Source organism: Propithecus coquereli, unplaced genomic scaffold (assembly GCF_000956105.1).
Source record: "Propithecus coquereli isolate 6110/MARCELLA unplaced genomic scaffold, Pcoq_1.0 Scaffold821, whole genome shotgun sequence".
NCBI lineage: Eukaryota > Metazoa > Chordata > Mammalia > Primates > Indriidae > Propithecus > Propithecus coquereli.
Genome location: NW_012154408.1, coordinates 270,688 through 290,346, shown reverse-complemented (window position 1 = coordinate 290,346; position 19,659 = coordinate 270,688). Strand labels below are relative to the sequence as shown.

General features: G+C 52.6%; 1 protein-coding gene across 4 annotated transcripts in view; it reads left to right on the top strand.

Moving 5' to 3' along the window:
- GAK (cyclin G associated kinase) overlaps positions 1-19,659 on the top strand; it is a 68,694-nt gene that overhangs the window by 22,000 nt on the left and 27,035 nt on the right. For all 4 annotated transcript variants that reach the window (XM_012663677.1, XM_012663676.1, XM_012663679.1 and 1 more), the window contains 10 exons: positions 2,011-2,100; positions 3,521-3,656; positions 4,052-4,164; positions 6,333-6,423; positions 8,083-8,206; positions 12,757-12,806; positions 13,466-13,614; positions 14,375-14,497; positions 15,248-15,381; positions 19,425-19,619. In XM_012663677.1, coding sequence (XP_012519131.1) covers positions 2,011-2,100; positions 3,521-3,656; positions 4,052-4,164; positions 6,333-6,423; positions 8,083-8,206; positions 12,757-12,806; positions 13,466-13,614; positions 14,375-14,497; positions 15,248-15,381; positions 19,425-19,619 — 1,205 coding nt within the window. The remainder of the gene's footprint in view (positions 1-2,010; positions 2,101-3,520; positions 3,657-4,051; positions 4,165-6,332; positions 6,424-8,082; positions 8,207-12,756; positions 12,807-13,465; positions 13,615-14,374; positions 14,498-15,247; positions 15,382-19,424; positions 19,620-19,659) is intronic.

Genomic DNA, 19,659 nt, shown 5'->3' with positions numbered 1-19,659 from the left:
TGAATGTTGTCTTGCAAGAGGATTGGTTTGTCTCTATTGACCAATCTCGGCTGCTTCACTGCAAGCATCCTCATCATTTCATCCCAATTGGTTGTAGTAGACATCTGCTGTAATCAGTTAACCAGGTTTCATGAAGCTATAGTGGATACCAGCGCTGGAACACCAAACAGACACCATTAGCTTTTTTTTTTTGATGAATATTCGGTTTTGGACTGTTTCGGCACCACATCTTTATCCAACCATTGTACTGAATGCTTGTGATTGTCAGAAAGAATGCATTTTTCATCACACATAACAATAAGGTGTAGAAATGATTCACCTTTGTGTTGCGACAGCAAAGAAAGACAAGCTTTGAGATGATTTCTCTTCTGATGCTCATTTAATTCATGTGGAACCCATCTATGCAGCTTCTTTACCTTGCTGATTTGTTTCAAATGGTACAATATTGTTGGAATAGTAACGTCAAACTTTGCTGCTAATTCACGTGTAGGTTGAGATGGATTCTCTTCCACTATAGCTTTCAGCTCTTCATTATCCTCCTTGGTCTCAGGTCACCCAGTGGCTCATTTTCAAGATTAAAATCACCAGAATGGAACTTCTCAAACCATCGACGTACTGTGCGTTCATTAGCCACATCTTTCCCAAACATTTTGTGATATTTCCAGCTGTCTGCACTGCATTGGTTCCACCACAGAACTCATATTCAAAAATAACATGAATTTTGGACTTATCCATGGTTTCACAAAAATTGCTATAAAAAGAAAAATTTGAAAGATAATCACAAGCCAGATGAGGATGTACCTTCACCAAAACAAAAAACAACAACAACAAACAAGAAGTGTCTGAAGTGAAATGTCAGAGATATCAACTGTCAAACTTAGGGAAATCTGACATTCCATACTTAATAACCTAATAACTCTTCTCCTGCCCCCACCAACAGCCAGGACCAGGGGTATGCTGTCAGATCCTGTGTTGAGAAGTCCCTGGGATTATTCCTTTTCTCCTTCAGTGTGGTTCTGTTACTCTTTTGAAGTACATTTGGGTTTATCTATCCATTTATTTACGTTAACAGACTTTGTTTTTTAGACCAGCATCAGGCTTACAGAGCAGGAGTGGGAAGACACTGAGTTGCCTTGTGCCCCGAGCTTGCACTCCTTGCAGCCCCCTCACTGTTCCTTGTTTCTTCCTCCTGGGTCTTTCACCCACTCTCCATCGATTGCTGTGCTGTATCTTGGGGTTGTGGGCACTGAGTTCTTCATGAGCCCATGTCCTTGTGCACCTGCACTCCTGGTTTTCAGCCAACCGTTTCACCATCCTAAGTGAGGCCACTCTTGAGTAGGAGATCTTCAAGCAGAGGACAGTTTATTCTCTGTTCTTGTTTTCTCATTCTGTTTAATGGTGTAACTACAGGGGCCTGTTTGCCCACTGCTCCCATGTGGATCCACTGAGTTGGGGCTGGTGTTCGTGTTTGCCATGCACTGAGATTCTCTTTTTCCATGCGAGTGTGCAACCTACAAGCCCCTCCCTCTGTATGTTTGTGGGTCTCTCAGTTTTTAAACCTGAACTAACCATGTAGAATTTGGTTGTTATTTCTTCCATTGTAGAAGTGTTCTGTGTCCTCCACTAGAATTCATCTGGAAGCCTCTTTTAATATAGCACTTCCTTTTGTGCACTAGAATAATGTGGCTCACAAAAGCTGGTCTGTTTGCAGCTGTTCTGGAGTAGGTTTCTTGTGTTAAGTGTGACACACCTCTACTGAACAAATAGATGTATGGCAGGTGAATACTTTGGCATAGTTATTTTATTAAACGTGGGAGGCCATGAGAGATTCATGGAAGTTAATCTGAAGGGAAAGGGCAGTGGAGGTGGTGAGTAGGGCCCCAAGGTCTTTCTGGAACGTACAAGAGGAACGGGCACCATGCACTTGGGAAAGTTGCAGGGCATTGATGCAAAATAAAAAGTACTGCTTACATATAACTTTTCCTTTGAAATATTTGTTTTTTTCTTCAGATCACGAGGAACACAACACCCATGTATAGGACGCCAGAGATCATAGACTTGTATTCAAACTTCCCGATCGGCGAGAAGCAGGATATCTGGGTGAGGTCCTGGTGCCTCTCCTGGCAGTGCCTGGTTCATTCCCCCAAGGAGACCCTGTCCTTGGCCCATGCATAGTGGAAATCGGTGTCTGTCCTGGCCTCAGGTAGCTGCGGCCTGGTGTCCTCTGACTGAGAATCAACAGGTCCCCTTGGCCTCTTTTCTCTTTTACCATTTCTTTTTCTTTCTCTTTTCTTCATCTTCTTAAGAATCACTCATGACTACTTTTCACAGAGATGACTTGAGTAGAATTCATTTGGTTGGTGTGCTCGTGTTGAACTGAGTTGACCCAGGAGTCCTTTGCAGCCGGTTCTGCCTGAGCGAGGGCCAGGCCCAGTGCCCAGGGGTCTCCTGCCCCCTCTCAAAGACCATTGGGTGGACATAATGCCCTGTGGTGCTCCTGGGCTCTCCTCTCACTCCATGGCAGAGCTCTGCCTACACGCTGTGCTCCTGTTCCCTCCCTGGTGTAGCCAGAGCCACCAGCGTTCACCTGGGAACAGGGGCCCAAGCACTTGCACCCCTGCACCTTGGAATTCCCACTCAGTGTTCACAAGGGCCCCATGTGGGCCCACGTGGACATGCTGCGTCTGTTCCTGGGGTCCTAGGTTGAGAACCTTTGTCTTTTGAGATGTGTGAGATGACGGGTACCCTCCTGTGTCTTTATTAGCTGCTTATTTCTTGGTTGCCCCAGGCACACATCCCAGCAGGAAGACTCCCCTGACGTTGCTCTGTCAGGCATCCCGGTATGAACTTTTACTCTTGGCTGGACAAAATCTTGATGTTGAAGTAACCACTACTTCCTCCTGTGGGTTCCCATAGTTGGGTGTTGTGGGTAGAATGACCAGGAGAAGAGCCCGATAGTTCATTCAGGGCTTGTTCTGTGAAAATCCTCCACTGACCCTACAGGCCTCGTTGCTGTGTGCTCTGCTCTGCTCCTTTGCTTTGTGTGTAACGTTGCAGCCGAAAGATGCCAAGACGGAGCTTGTCCCCTGCATTGCTTTGGCATTGCTCTGCCACTACTGGGGACGATGGGCGTCTGCCCCTTGCACAGCTAGATCTGTGCTGGCATCCCACTAGCCCCAGAGCCCGAATGCATGAATGTGAGAACCATTTAATTGTGAAAGGGACATTTTGATCTAAAATAAGAGTTTGGAGTTTCTTTGTTACTGTAACCTAGATAAATTTTTGTGGTGGATAAGGATGGAAAAATCGAGGCTTCCCATGTTGTGGGGAGGGCTGTTGCTAGCTCTCTCAGCTAGGTTGGCCTTTGTATGTCACAGCCAAGTCTGGCTCATCCATAAAACCAACAAAAGATGGAACCCATGGAAGGAGCCCCCACCCCAGCTACTTCTCTGTGTCCCAGTGCAATCCCATGTCCTCAACTCCGCCAGCCCTGGCCACTCAGCCTCTATTCTCCCCGCAGGCTCTGGGCTGCATCTTGTACCTGCTGTGCTTCCAGCACCATCCTTTTGAGGATGGAGCGAAACTTCGAATAGTCAACGGGAAGTACGCGATTCCTCTGAGCGACACTCGGTACACTGTCTTCCATGACCTCATCCGTAAGTCCCCATGGTGGATGCTCAGGGCAAGGGCTCGGGGACAGCCTCCCTGTTAGGTTGTGGGTGTTACCCACCAGCTGGCACTACTGTGTCTCCCATCTGTTGCCATTGTTTTAACAGTATCCCTGGTGGGGGGCTTTTCAACAGAGCTCTCATCCGCTCACCGTTGAGTGAATTGAGCGTGCTTTGAGTGGTGGTTTGATGACTTGGTTCAGTTTTGTTGCTCTTTCCTTCATTGTCCCCTCGCTTGCTTTTTAAAGTCAGTGAGTGTGTGAGTGAGTGGCCCTTTAGTGCCCTGTGACCTCTGTGAGAGCAGATGGTGCCATCCCACTGGGGACCCCAAGGCTCATAGTGCAACGCGAGGTCAAGCTCATGCCACTGTTCCTCTGCTGCAGGTGCCATGCTGAAGGTCAACCCAGAGGAGCGGCTGTCCATTGCTGAGGTGGTGCACCAGCTGCAGGAGATCGCGGCCGCCAGGAATGTGAACCCCAAGTCACCCATCACAGAGGTGAGGGCGTCATAGCTGCGAAAAGCACCGGACTCCAGGTGTTGCTTGTAATTGTGTTCTCGCATCACCCTGAGGACCTCCCACGCAGTTCACTGTGGAGTGTCACAGCCACTGAGGGCTCCCAGCCAGTGCGTGGGGAAGGGGCCCCATGGCAACTCAAGGTCAGGACCGAAGAGCGCCCCGGGGTCATGCTCTGGATGCACTGTCCCCAGCCCATAAAAGCCCTGAGGGTTGCTCTGTAGGCTCTTTTCTAGTAGTTCTTCTTCTGACTTTGGATGGAGTGTGAGTTATTTTTGTGTCTCACAACCTGGTGAGCAAGCATCTCGGCATGTGTCAGCTGGTCCTGTACTTCGAGGTCTCTGGGCTGTGGCTATCCCAAGGCTTGGCCTGGGAAGGGTCCACTTCCAGGCTCCCATGGCTGCTGTGGCATTCAGGGCCTGGCAGGCTGTTGGACTGAGGCCCCACATAGCCGTGTGCTTTGTGAAAATGGGGGGCCAGGAAGGCATCAGTGCAAGGTGGCCAGAAGACGCCCTCCTGGTCTTTCTGACCAGGCCAAGGGCAGGCGGGCGGGCAATCACCTTTACTAGATTCCTGTGGTCAAAAGCAGGCTTGAGGTCTGGCCCATACCCATGGGCAGCAGGCAGGGTCTCTGGGTATCTTTGGGCTCCCACCAACCACCACCACTGGTGCACAGGGCTCAGGTCAGGACTTGCAGGGCCCCAAAGGCCTCCAGAGTCCCCCCTGCCAACAAACGCCACCTCCCCGCCCCATGGTCCTCAATCTGTTGCTCTGTCCACAAATTCTAGCTGCCCGGCTTCCCTGACACTATTCATCTCCCCAGTGAGGTTAGGCCCCTCTGCCAGGCGACCCTTGCTCAGTGACCCAGACTCTTGATTCCTGTATCTCAGGCACTTTTCGGTTGGATCCTTTCACTCCATTGTAGCCGGACACAGGACTTTCCAGAGCTCTTGGTATAGAGCTGGTTGTGAGGGGCCAGCTCAGCTATTGCCGAGGGGTGGATATAGGGCTTGGGAGGGAAAGATCAAAGTTGCTGACCTGAGTCCTCATCTGCGGACAGGGGGTCCTGTGAGAGGAGATTGGTTTGGGATGAGTTGAGGGTTTACAGTTCCTGCTGGGGTGGCAGTGGATACACAGGCCTGGGGGCCAGGGGCTGCAAGGAGCAGAGTGTGCATGGTGGGGGGTGCCTCCCTCTGGAGGCCAAGATCCGTGGGGGTTGCAGTGGAGGGAGTGCCCAGCCTGGGAGCCAGAAGCATGTTAAGGTGCCAGGTACTCTGCAGTTGGAGAATTGATGTTGGGGACCTCATCAAGGAGCTGCCCTGGGGTTGAGGGTGGGGTGGGGGATCCATTTCAGAGAAAATGAAGGCGGGGAGGGAGGGAGTTTCAGTGGCTTTGCTCTGCAGCAGGGCAGGCTGGCGCCTACCACGTCCCATCTGCTCTCTGGCCCTTCACAGAAAACACCTGACTCTCCCTGGAGGTTGCAGAGGAACGCTGGGTGTGCGGGGGTGCTGTGGGGGCAGGAGGTGCTGCTGCACAGACGCAGGCCTGGTCACCTGCGCCCGAGCGCTCTGCTCTTAGCGCTTCTAAATGAGAACCTGGGGGGCAAACATCAGACTCCTGCCAGGCCCACCGCAAAACACCCAGTCCACAACAGAGCTGAACTCAAGGGGAGGTAAAAATACTATCGTTTCTGGCCTCCCCTCCCCCCACTCCCCTCAAGGAGGCAGCAAGCCACATGGTCCCCAGAGCCTGGGCCCTGAGATGAGAGAGCACTCGGAGGCGCCGAGTCTGCTTGTGATGGTTGAGCAGATTGGGAAGAAATGGACTGAGGAAGAGGAACAGAGCCTGTAGCCTGCAGGTCTGAGGTGTCGGACCAGGACAGAGGGCGCTGTGAGGCAGACACACACTGAGTCTTTCATGGGTCGCTTGCGTTGGTTTATCTCTGTGTGACCTACCCTGTGGGTCAGGTTGACTGTTTAGACTTGTGGGAAATCCTCCCCTTGCACTTTACAATGAGCCAGGTAGAGAGGCCGGGCTGTGGGGTGCAGGTGCTGTGTGCTCTCTCCCTGACCTGGGCGGGTGGGAACTGTAGCTCTGACTCTTGCCAAGGTCCATTCAGGAACCGACTCCTCTGGTTTTAATCGTCACAGCTCCTGGAGCAGAATGGAAGCCATGGGAACGCTGCGCCGTCCCGAGGGCCGCCCCTGCCTGGAGGCCCTGCCAGCAGCAGCTACAGTGGAGGTGGGTATGTTGGTTCCACTCTGGGGAGGGCCGAGCCCCACAGTCCTGCTTTCTTGGGGCCTGGGAGCTGCAGCAGTTCACTGGAACTCACAGAGCTCAACAAAGCTGGTGTCCCCATGCAGTTCAGCACAGGGGAAGGGTTTAGACAGAAACCAACTGAGGGAAGAGATGTGGGGCAGGATCCAGGTGTCCTTGCCCACGGGGTGGTGTGTAGCAGCGCTGGGCAACAATGCTCGGGACATTGCCACCCAGGGAGGTGGGCCTGTGCCCCAGCATCCAGGGTGTTTCTTGGGGTCAGGCATGCAGGTCTGGGCCCTCAGTCCCCTGCCCCTCTGCAGTCAAGCTGATCCCAGTGGCCCAAGACTCCATTAAACCACATCGTGTTGTTCACTGTCTGGAAGAGCCCAAAGCCCCTCAGGGGGCACTCCAGGTTCCCTCCTAGGAGCTGGGGACAAAGGGCCAGGCCCGCTTTGGCAGGGTTAACCCTTCACTGCAACAGGCAGTGACCCTGAAATCATAGCATGTTAGAGGTGCCCGGGACAGGGGAGAGCCAGGGGATGGGGGGACAGAAATCAGGCAGCTGGGGCAGGGGCTCAGACAGGGGAGGGCGCTCAGACTGGGGGGCAGGGGCTCAGCCACTGTCCAGCGGGAAAGAGCTCAGATAGGGTGGGGCCCAGATGGGGGTAGAGCTCAGTTAGGGGAGGGGCTGATGGGGAAGGGACTTGGGGAGGCTAGGGGGGACTTACATGGGGGTGGGGGCTTAACAGGACCGGGGAGACGATGCCAGTGGTTTGGGTGGGTCTCCAATGACTGAGTAGCCTTCCTAGCCTTCCACCTCATGCAGATGGCACCAGCGATGGGCCCGAATGTTCCTGGAGGGGCTTCAGCCTGTGGAGAGCTCAGAATGCTCTGGAGCAGGGATTCCGAGTGCTCTTGGGACTGTGTGCCGGGAGGCACTCTGGAAGGTCCCCAATGGAGCCACTGGGGCCCTGACCAGAGTAGAACAGCCAGGACATGGACTTGAGAGCCACTGGCTGACTGTGGGCCAAGACCCTCCTGATCTTGTCCCCATGTCCCCATTTGAGTATGGAAGGACTCACCTGGGTCTTTGTTCATCTGTTTCCTGGGGAGGGACCGAGCCCCAGTGGTGGGCCAGCCAAGCCCTGGGCACATGCAGTAGCTGCCGTGGCCTCCACTGGCTACAGGGAGAGTGAGTTCTGAAGGGGCTGAGTTCGTTGTGACTCTTGGGTCTTCCCAGGCCTGTGTCTTGTCTGCACATGGGGCAGTGGGCAGGCGTTCTCTGTTTATGCCAACTTCTACTGCCAAAGCCGCCTTGATGCCCTCATTCCAGGGACCCTGTGGTTTCAGGGTCTACTTTCATCGGCCACCACTGTGTTCATGTCAAGGGCAGTCAGTGGCAGCCTCAAGTTGCGGCCCTGAGGCTGGCCTCCCATGCCCACAGACAGGTGAAGTTTCAGCCTAAAGCCATGTCTGAGGTGCCCAGAGCAGCTACTTCCCTGGATCTCTGGAAAGGCTGAGGACACAGATCAGACTCACCAGTGCCAAGGGGGGCCAGCGCTCTCTGCTCCACACTGCACATCAGGAGATGTCGTGGGACCGTGTGTGCCCATGGCCAGCTGAGACCATCTGTCCCTGCAGGCTTGGCTCTGATGGAGTACGACCAGCCCTATGGAGGATTCCTTGACATTTTGCGGGGCGGCACAGAGCGACTCTTCACCAACATCAAGGACACGTCCTCCAAGGTCATACAATCCGTTGCTAAGTAAGTATGAGGCACCCGGGCTGTGTGTCTGCTGGGTTCTCTGTCCAGGCTATAGCCTAGACCCTCGGGCCCCTGCTTCCCACCCCTGCTGTGGAAAAGCCACACAGAATCCCTGGAGGCAGTGGGACAGCATTCCCCTTGTCCCAAGGTGTCGAATGTGTCCAGTGCTCTGTGGAGCAGAGCAGGTCCCTTTCCGTCAGCCGCCTTGCATGACCCTGCAGTGCAGAGAGAGGCCTGGAGACCCGGCCTCAGGCAGCACCTGGCTTGGCGTGGTTCTTGCTGTGGCAGCGCCCCTTGTGCTGGGCTGTCTGTCTGTTTTGGCGTGCAGCGAGTGAGGCGGCTGGGCACGGCAACACCTCCCTGTGGTCAGTTAAACTTCTCACTGTTCAGACTTTGAACAAGGTGGATTTGAGTGTGGGTCATGTGGGTGGGATCCCACACTGTGGGTGGGATCATCTGAGGAGAGGGCACATGTATGCAGGTGGGGGGCCTCCTGTCCCTGACATCAGCCTGCAGCCTCTGGCACTGCTCATGGACCACTGTGGAATGTTCTAGAGCGCAGCCCCCTCTGTGTCATTGGGGTCTCTCTGCTGACTCTTCTGAAGGGGCTGAGTGCCGGGGGCTGCCTGGGGAGCCCTTGCCGGCCATGGTTGCCTCGTGCAGCTGCCACTCCGGCTTGAGGGCATCGGCTATTTGTGGCTACCATGTTCCTTCTACATTTGGTCAGACCTTTCGTCCTTATCTTTGTTCTTTCTTTTGTGTTAAGATCCTTGTTTTGTGTCTGCAAGCATCCATAGCACCAAGCAGACGTGTGTGTACTTGTATATGTTTCTGAGAGTGTGCACATGCATGTGTGTATGTGTGAGCATATGTGTATGCTTGAGTGTGTGTGCACATGTGCAAGTGTAAGAATATGCTTGTGAACATGTGTGTATGTGCAAATGTGAGTGTGCTATGAGCATGTGCAAGTACACATGTGACCACATGTGCTGCACATTGAGCTGTATGTATGTCATCTGTCACACTATGCACTTTGTCCCCCACGTGACCTTTTTGATGAGAAGAAACTTGGTCTTGGGGGTGTTTTGTGTGTCCCTGGGGCAGGGTGTGAGCGTGCACCTCTGGGCCCCTACTGCCTACCTCATAGCTGAGGGAAGATCAAAGGAAGCTCCCCTGGGTCCCGCGCCCAGCCCTCCATCTGCTGGGCATGGGGCTGTGGTTCCTCAGGGTCCTGGCTGGTGTTTCTGGGCGTCAAATGCCAGCAGGGCTGGGTGTGGACTGGGCAGAGACGAGGGCCTGGTGCTTACCTGCTCGCATGTCTGGACAAAGGTGTGAGGTGGCGATGGGCTGAGCTGTGGGGCGTTGTGTATGTGCTTCAGAATGCCCTTCTCCTCACCAGCTGGAGCCACAGATGGCACGACCCCAGCAGGGCAGGGCACGAGGGTCCCGTGGCTGCAGTGCCGTGTCTGGGTCCAGGTGTTGGCCTAGCCCCCTTGGCCACCATCCAGCCTGTCTTTATCTTGGCCCCCACATCATCCTGACCCGGATGTGGCGTCCATCTGGGAAGGTCACACAGTTCCATGTTGTGCCCTTGTGGATTCAGGACCTGGGGACTCCTGAGTGGCAGCCCCCAAATGGCAGTGAACAGATGATTCCCAGATGTGCGAGCAGCTGCTTGACCCCGCTCTGGAAAAGAGAAATGGAAATTAAGCCTAGACTGAGACGCCATTTCTTACCAGTCAAGTGGGCAGCAGGAGAGAAGAGCCCTGGGCCTCAGCAGTGTGGTGTCCAGGACTGGTGGCTGAGAGAGGTGGGGCGGTGAGGTGGCAGAAGGTGAATGAGATCTGAAAGCCCCAAGGCTGGTTCCCTCAGGGGCACAATGGACATGGGATAGGCCAAGTGTGCACGTGTGCGTGTTTGTATGCGTGTGTGTGTGTGTGTGTGTGTGTGTGTGTGTGTGTGTGTGTGAATTCTGGGTGAACAAGCAAATGTAAATAATGACCTACGGGGATGGAGGCAGGACAGTGGTTCGTTCCTGAATTTATCTGATTTCATGACTTTTGCTCTAGAACTACGGAAATGTCTTACATGATGAAAAAATAAAATGAGTTTAAAAATGAGTATTAATCTAAACGAGCTGGGGCCAGAGGAGACCCAGGAGGGTGGGAGACTGTTCAATGTCGTGATCAGAGTGGAGACGGAGAGGGAGAGGAGAGACGTGCGTCGGGGTCCCCCGTGGCACCCTAGGTTGGGTGATTTGCCAGAAGGACTCGTAGTTACTGCCACAGTTTATTCCAGGGAAAGGACACAGCACAGGCAGCAGAGGGAAGAGGATGCACGGAGCGAGTCCAGGGGAGCCTGGTGTGTCTTCAGGGTCCTCCCTCAGGCATCCCCCATCACGTGTTGTTCCCAGCAGCGAGCTATGAGGGTGCTGCGGGTGCCATTTGCAGAGAGCCCTGGGGCCTTTGCGGCAGGGCCTGTAGGCAGCTCTGCTGGCACTCATCAGACTCATCAGTTCTGGGGATGATGGGAACCTTCCCCAAATCCCCTAGACGTCGGCCCAGGGTCAGCCTTGCAGCCAGCCCTCCCCGAGTATGAGCAGTCAGGCCTGCTGGCGTGATCTGCCTCTATTTGAATCTCATGCTTAAGATGGACGAGGCTCTGTAAACACATGCATTGACTTAGAAGTAATAATGAATTTATCATTTTCCTGGTGCTCCCTCAGCACCCCACTGCCTCTGGCTACTCTGTGTCCCACAAGCCAGGGCCACAGGCCTGAGCCCTGAGTCTCATTCTTTCCTGCCCATGTCAAGTACAGACCTAACATGTGCATTCCCCTTGTACACATGCTAGGAGCCAACACAGCCAGGCCCACGTGGTGCCCCCACCTTTTGTGGGATGAGATATTACAGATCCCTGAAACTGCATGCAGTGCCCGCCCTCCCATAATGCGAGTCATCACGCTGTGCTCACTGTGGCACCCTGGGAGGCTGAGGGGCCTTTGCCCCGTGTGTGGGGCGGGCCTGGGCCCTGCACCTCTGCTGGCCTGGCAGGTCCTGCTGGTGGTCCCTGCACCACACCTGTCTAGGGACTTGCTTGTTCTCATCTTTTGCTCTTTTTACTCTGGGGCTTTTTTGTTTTTCTTACTAATAATTGAGATATGTTCTATGTCCTAATTCTTTTTGTGAAAAAAATACAGCAAATACTTTGTATTGGAGTATTAGTTGTCTCTTTTTTAATGTCTTGTCCTATAGACAGTTCAAATTGAAGTATCAGATTTACCTGTACTTCCCTGTGTGTCTTCCGTTTGTTGTCTCGTTTAGGAAGCCTCTGTATCCGAAGCTAGCATTTAAGTAGATATAAACAAGTTTTTTAAATGTTTAAAAATATCATAAATGTATTTTCTTTTTCATTTTATAGAGATGGGATCTCAGTCTGTCACCTGGGCTGGAGGGCAGTAGCATCATCAGAGCTCACTGCAACCTCTAACTCCTCAAACTTCTGAGCTCAAGTGATCCTCCCACCTCAGCCTTCTGAGTAGCTGGGACGACAGGCATGCCATCACAGCTGGCTAATGAAAAAAAAAATTTTTTTTAGAGTCTTGCTATGTTGCCCAGGCTGGTCTCAAACTCCTGGCCTCAAGTGATCCTCCCACCTCGGCCTCCCAGAGTGCTGGGTCTACCAACACAAACTATCGCACCTGGCCTGTATTTTCTTTTAATGGTTTTATTGTGTATGCTTGGGACTTTAAATCCTTACAGACCTTACTTTTGGGATTTTTTTTTGTTGACCCTTGTGCGCTTTGGTGGGAACAGCTCTTTCGCTGATGGTCGAGCCGTAGCCACTCCTGGTTCCGTCTCTGGGAGACTTTTCAGTCCCGCAGCTTCCTGCTCACTGGTGGGAGAGGCCAGCCTCTCTCTTTACCTTGCTTCCTAAGAATGTCTTACCTGTTCTTACACAGTTGTTTCTTCAAATTAATTTTAGAGTAAACTTGTCAAATTCCCTGTATCGTCATGGAGGGGTTTGAGCTGTGTCTTACTGATTTTATGGACCAAGTTAGGGGACACTTGGTTAATAGATTGTTGGCTGTGGCCACAGCATGGGCGTCTCCAGCACTTGGCCCCATCCTGTCTTCCGACCGTGTCTGCTGGGTTCCCTCCTCGAGGGGAGGGTGGAGCAGTGACCACTTGGGTCACTGTCCTCAGGCTGCCGACCACACACAGCACCTTCTGCTCTTCAGCGTGTCCCCGCCACCTGTGTCGCCATCTGTCCTCCAGACCAGTCCTCAGTGTGCCCTGTGGCGCACACTCGAGAATGGCAGGGGACAGTTAGAACCCATCCTGTTGGGTCCATCCTCTCTACCACTCACAGGTTTTCTCTCCACGTGACACACTCATGTGCACACGTGTGCATGTGCACCTTCCTTATGGGATACAGCCTAAATAGTGAGAGCCTCTATGGCTTTCCCAGGACTGGGGCTCTGGTTTAAGCCCTTGTGACTTAACTGTTTGAGTGTTTCCTTTGATAACCCAGTGTCTTTTTATTTCCAGTTATGCCAAGGGCGATCTCGACATATCCTACATCACATCCAGAATTGCTGGTACGTTTGCCAGGTTATGCTATAGGACACATTCCTGTACCTGTGTGAGAGCAGCTCATGGCACTACTGCCTTTAGTGCAGCCCTGCTGTGCATTTGTCAGGGAGCTAGGTGGGGCGGCTGCAGGGACGGCAGAGGTGCCTCTTGTCCAGCTTCCTGGCCAGCCACGAGCCTGCCCACAAAGTGGCCCTGGCACCATCCCAGGCCTGTGTCCACTGATTGGCCCAGCTTTTCCCCTAGTTTGGCATCTTCTCAAACTGTAAGCTCTTCAGGGGAATGATGCGAGGCCGTGCACGTCTAGCCTGGGTCTCCAGGCCAAAAGTCAGGAGAGCTCATCCTGAGGCTTGGAGACTGCTGAGCACCACGCTCTCTAGGCAGGACTTCCCATCTGGAAAGCTCTCTCCAGGAGTCCTAAAGACCAGCTGACAGGTGTGTGGGTTGGTCTGTTCTCCCTGGTCAGGCCAGGGCGGGCATCCAGGAGGGTGGGGAGGGCCTGATAGTGGCCAGCTGTCTGGATAGTGGCTGGTGAAGCTGCCCAGACAGGTTCCAGGTTCCAGGAGCAGTGGGGCCCTCAGGTAGGCGGCCTAGCTGTGAGGTGAACATAGCCTTCTAGGGACAGTGGTCACCCCACAGTGGCTGACACAGGCCTGCTCTGTTCCAGTGATGTCGTTCCCAGCAGAAGGCGTGGAGTCAGCAATCAAAAATAACATAGAAGACGTGCGGTTGTTTCTAGACTCCAAGCACCCAGGACACTATGCTGTCTACAACCTGTCCCCGAGGACGTATCGGCCCTCTAAGTTTCATAACCGAGTGAGTGGCCCCCGGTTTTGTCTGGGTATGACTTTGGCGATTGTTGTCAGTGCGTTAGTGTAGGTTTTGTGATTGTCCTCCATTTAGTTGCAGCACTAGATTGACCTTCGACCTTGTCCAGCAGACAGCAGTGGGTGGGGCCAGGGCGGGGCTCTCACAGAGGCAGTAGGGCTGGAGGGGCGCTGGGGCATGAGACAGGTGGGGCATGTCCTGAGGGAAGGCCCAAAGCGTAGACTGAGAGAGAGGCCGACAGAGCTGATTCTGTCCATTGAAAGTACTGTTTGGCTAGATACAGGGGTGCGCCCTGTGGTCCCAGCTACTCAGGATGCTGAGGTGGGAGGATCACTTGAGCCCAGGAGTTCGAGGCCAACCTCAGCAACATAGCAAGACCCCATCTCTAAATAAAAATAAAATGCTCTTTGACAAAGAAATCCAAGGTGTCCCCCTGCCTGCCCACTGCTTCTCACCCTCCAGAGGGGGCATGAGGTCACACAGTTTTCTTGGTAAAATACTCCAGACATGAGATACTTTTCATGGTGTTTAAACTGACACACGGCACAGGAAAGGATAGACTGAGTTCTTTCAAAGGCAGCAACAGCCCTGGCACACAAACACTATAGCACAGAGAGGAGGCACAACAGGGGCCCAGGACACCTCATTGTGACATCTGTCCCTCACGTGCACAGAGGACAGGACGGGCTCCCTACAGCCTGCTTCATGCTGGCGCAGCACCCAGCTGAGCAGGGCCTTCTCTTTGTAGGTCTCTGAATGTGGCTGGGCGGCCAGACGGGCACCAAACCTCCGCAACCTGTATGACATTTGCAGGAACATGCACTCCTGGCTCAGGCAGGACCACAAAAATGTCTGTGTTGTGCACTGCATGGTGAGTACCAGAGTCCCCGCTCTGTCTCTGCCTTTTTCATTGAAGTTTATAGTTTCACGTATTTATTGAACAAAAACCGAGCCCCAGTTACACGTTAGGTACTATTTTTAACCTTGGGGGCATGGCAGAAAAGAAAATGTAGAGAAGTCCCTGCATTAGGAAGCTTTGGGTCTGGTGATTCCCCGCCCCTCCTAGTGGGATGTGCCACTCTCGAGGGTCTCCTCAGGGCCCTCCTGGTCCCTGCCTGGCCTGGACTTGCACAGCCCAGTGCTGAGGCCACTCTACCTGTCGGGACCGCGCCCGGCCCCTCCTTTGCTGTGGCTGCTGAGTCCTCACCTCCAGCTCTCCTGTCCATAGAGTGAGGGTTAGAGGTTCATGAGCCTCACACAGGGTGGAGCCTACCTGGAAAACACGCTTGGCACTTAGCTGCTGCCATTGTGGTGGTGGTGGTGATAAAAGTCACACCAAGAGTGACAGTAAAGAGGGTTCAGTGGGGCTGCAGTGTGGGCGGGGCTGCTGGAGAAGTGGCCGGTGTTTGTTCCCTGTTCAGGAGCCTGCGTTCTCTGGTGGCCTCTGAGTCCTCCCCTCACCAAGGTTTCTGTGTGAGGTCCTAAACGTGTCTCTAAATCAGAGAGGACCAACTTTACATCATTCCCTTAGTGACCTGGTAGGTGGAAGTTCGTGGGACCTGAGAGTCCTCATCCCGCCGTGTGCGAGAGGATGTGAGTGAGCCTGTGTCCTTTGTCCTAGGATGGGAGAGCCGCCTCGGCCGTGGCTGTCTGCTCCTTCCTGTGCTTCTGCCGGCTCTTCAGCACTGCGGAGGCTGCTGTGTACATGTTCAGTATGAAGCGGTGTCCACCGGGTATTTGGCCATCCCACAAAAGGTACCATGTGTCGTTCTGTGGGGACGTGACACTGCCTGTGCTGTGTTGGGTGCAGGACCCTCACAGTCTGGGTCAGCACTGCCTTGGCCCAGACCTGTGCCCACAGGGCCTCGGTGAAGAAGCGCTGCTGTTGGCTCTGGTGGGTACTCCCATTGGTCCCCTCAGCTGTGTGTCGGCAGTGCCCCGCCCAGCACCTACACTCCAGGCTTTCCGGCAGGCACTCATTGGGCAGTGGGACAGCTCCTCTGGGCCCTGCCCTGCTCTCCACGGGAGCCCTCTGCGTGGGTTTGGTAGATGCCATGCATGAAAGCTCTCTGGACCGTCTGATGCCATGCACATGTAAGGTCCTCATCCTGTGAGGCACTCGGTTTCCACGTTGCTTGCACCAGCTGGGAGCAGACTTTCTCTGGGCAGTTTAGAGGAAGCAACTCCTTATGGCTACGACCAGCTCTCTTCCCCCCAGGGACTACTCCCTTTACCAACCAGAGGCGTTGCCATGTCCACTCGGCACGCTCTGTCTGTCCCCTGCAGAGAGGGACTTTTGGGTGTCCAGATCTGAGGAGTCGCACCCAGCATGAACCTTGCCCTGGGCTTAATCTTAATGAGGACTTGGGGTGGGGCTGGGGTGGTTTCCTTCCCTCTGAAAGAATGGGCTTTGATGGGACAACAGAGACCTCGGGAGCGGGTAGAGCATAGGAGAAAGCGCCAGCACTGATGCCACTCCCGTGCCCTGCCCTGGCGAGAAGGAGGGACCTAAGCCAGAGGGTCTCTGTGCACATCATCCTTCTGCTCTGCACAGGTGCACAGCCTGCTGACCGCCAGTGGGTGCTGTTCCTACAGCTGGTGGGTCCCTGCCTTGGGGCAGGGCATCATGGCGCCAGCATGGCTGTCAGGCTGCCCCTGAGAGCATGGCCATCCTGTTGTGTCTTCTGTGTGGCCCCAGCAAGGGGGTGCAAAGCAGGGCCTGTTTGTACATGTTGAGCTAAAAGCTACGTATGCTCTCTCTTTTTTTTTTTGACAGTCTCACTCTGTTGCCCGGGCTAGAGTGCCGTGGTGTCAGCCTATCTCACAGCAGCCTCAAACTCCTGGGCTCAAGCAATCCTCCTGCCTTAGCCTCCCGAGTAGCTAGGACTACAGGCATGCGCTACCATGCCCGTCTAACTTTTTCTATATATTTTTAGTTGTCCAGCTAATTTCTTTGGTTTTTTTTTTAGTAGAGACGGGGGTCTCACTCTTGCTCAGGCTGATCTCGAACTCCTGAGCTCAAAGGATCCGCCTGCCTCGGCCTCCCAGAGAGCTAGGATTACAGGCATGAGCCACCGCGCCCGGCTACGTATGCTCTCTTATTCCACATGTGCCAGGGGCCCCTGAGCTATGCCTACTGCCTCAGGGCCCTGCTCAGCAGGGTGTCTGAGAACCACAAAGTCTCATTTCCCATTGTGTGTCTGGGCTTCTTCCTCGGAGTTGCAGAGAGACATACAGAGTGTGGCTCCCCTGACAACTGGCCAGACCCACTTCAAATTCATGACTTAACTTCATCCCTATCGGGGGACTGAGGTTGTAGCTCCATCAGCTGGCCCCAAATCTAAGGGGAGCCAGGCACCTGTGGGGAGAGACACAAGTACTTGCTGTCAGGGTAGACATCACTGGAGGCCAGAGAGTGTTGGGTCAGTGAGGGCCATGTGTACCTCAGCGGGTGAGCGGAGCCTTGGGGTTGGCGGGACATGTCAGAGCCCCTGCCCTCTTGAGGGTCTTTCTCCATAGTCTCCATGGGGCACTCACGGGACAGACCAGAGAGGGAGGCACAGGCCCGACCTGGATCTTCCCTTCTGCCCCTCAAGGGAACAGATGCAACAAAGCAGCACGTTGGGACTCTGACAGGAAGGTTAAAATATTGTGATCAAGGTGCCAAAGACCCTAATAATGTAGATGAGATGGAGACCCCAAGGAAGAGTCAAATGGAAGTGCCAGAAATGAGGATGCACTCAACACAGCCAAGGCATAAATCAGTGACCTTGGAGGCACACTGGCAGGTGTTACTCAAACTGAAACACAGGGAGAAGGCACAGGGGAGAGGAGCTGAGCATCTGGTAGCTGCGAGGCCTCTCAGATGGTCCAATATACTCAAAACTGAAATCCCAGAATGGGGAGGTAGAAGCATTGGATAAATAATGGCTGAGAATTTTCCCACATCAATGACAGATACCAATCCACAAAGAAGCTCAGAGGACACCAAGCAGGGCTGAAAACAAAAGAAACATCAAACACCTACCTTGGCATATCACACTAGTTCAACCTGCTGCAAATTGAACAGAGAGAAAATCTTGCAGGTAGCCAGAGGAAAAAGATGTATCCATGTAGAAAAAGAAGGGTGTGAATTACAAAGTTCTTGTCAGAAACTGTAGGGCAACCAGTACAGATTTTTTTTAGGTGCTATAATTAATAAGGAAATAGAAGAAATAAAGTGAAAGCATAAAAAATGCTTAATTAATCCAAGAGAAGGCAAAAAAAGAAAAAGAAAAGAGAAGCTAAGAACAGATGGAACAAGTAGAAAACAACTAGCAAGGTGGTGGATTTCAAGCCAGCTGCGTCAGTTACTCAGATTGAACGTGAATGGCCTGAGAAAACTAGTTAAAGGAAAGGGATTGTCATATTGGATAAAAAAGCAAGGCCCAACCATACACCATTTGCCAGAACTCCCCTTTAAACATTAAGGTAAAGATAGGTTAAAAATAAAATGGTGGAGGAAGGTTGTATTAGTTATCATTTACTACGTGACAAACTCCAGCACACTTCATGGCTTGAAACCACGTGCATTTGTTCTCACACTGTTTCCATCAGTCGAGATCTGGGCACTTGATGCTTAATTGGGTCCTCTTCTCTTGGTCAAGGTGTTGGCCAAGCTGACTCTCTGAGAAAGCCTATTCCTCCTGCATTTTTGAATCTGCTTCCAAGCTCACTCAGGTTGTTGGCAGAATCCAATTGCTTGTGATTGAAGCACTGAGTGTCCTGGCTTCTTGCTGACCATCAGCTAGACACATCCTCTAGTCCTGAAGGCTGCCCACAGTTTCCTATTGCCCAGGCCTTCAAGGAGAGCCTCAAGAACAAGTCTGCTGCAAGGACAGAGTGCTCCCTCATCACAGAAGTGGCATCTTTCACCTCTTGTTGATCAGAAGCAAGTTCCTGCTCCCAAGACGGCATTATACAAGGGCATGAACACCACACATGAGGTGGGAGACAGACACCCTGGAGTTGTGTGCCACAAAGATGCACCATGAAAACACTAGCCATGAGGAATTCAGAGTTGTTGTATCAATAGCAGATAAAATGGATTCATAAGTTATAAAGCAACAAACTGATAGAATTGAAAGGAGAAATAGATTCGTATTTATAATGCAAACTTCAACGTTCCTCTCTCAGTAGAACAAGTAGATAGAAAATCAGCAAGGACACAGAAGAACTGAACTGTCCCACCAACCCACTAAACTTACCTGACATCTATAGAACATTCTATTCAGCAACAGAAAAATAAACATTTCTTTCAAGTGCCCATGGAGCATTCAACCAAACAAGATCATATTTTGGGCCATTAAACCTCAACAAATTTTTAAAAATTGAAATCATGTAAAATATATTCTCAGGCCATAATGGAATAAAACTAGAAATCAATATCAGAAAGCTATCTGGAAAAATCTCTAAATATTTCAAAATTAAACAACTTATTTGTAAATAGCCTATGAGTAAAAGAGGAAGTCTCAAGAAACTTAAAATATTTCAGGCCGGGCTGGTGACTCACACCTGTAGTCCCAGCTACTCGGGAGGCTGAGGCGGGAGGATCGCTTGAGCCCAGGCATTCGAGGCTGCAGTGAGCTATGATCATACCACTGCACTCCAGCCTGGGCGAAAGAGCAAAAAAATTTGAACTGACTGAAATTACAACTTCAGATTCGTGAAGAATAACTAAAACGTTGCTTTAAGGGAATTTTATCGCATTAAGTCCTTAAATTTGAAAGGAGAAAAGTTCTATTGTTGTCTGTGCCCAGGTACATTGAGTATATCTGTGACATGGTGGCGGAGGAGCCCATCACGCCCCACAGCAAGCCCATCCTGCTGAAGGCTGTCACCATGACGCCGGTGCCGCTGTTCAGCAAGCAGAGGAGTGGCTGCAGGCCCTTCTGTGAGGTCTATGTGGGAGGCGAGCGCGTGGCCAGCACGTCCCAGGAGTACGACAAGATGAGGTGAGTCTGCGTGTGGGGCCTCCTCACACAAGAATGTCAA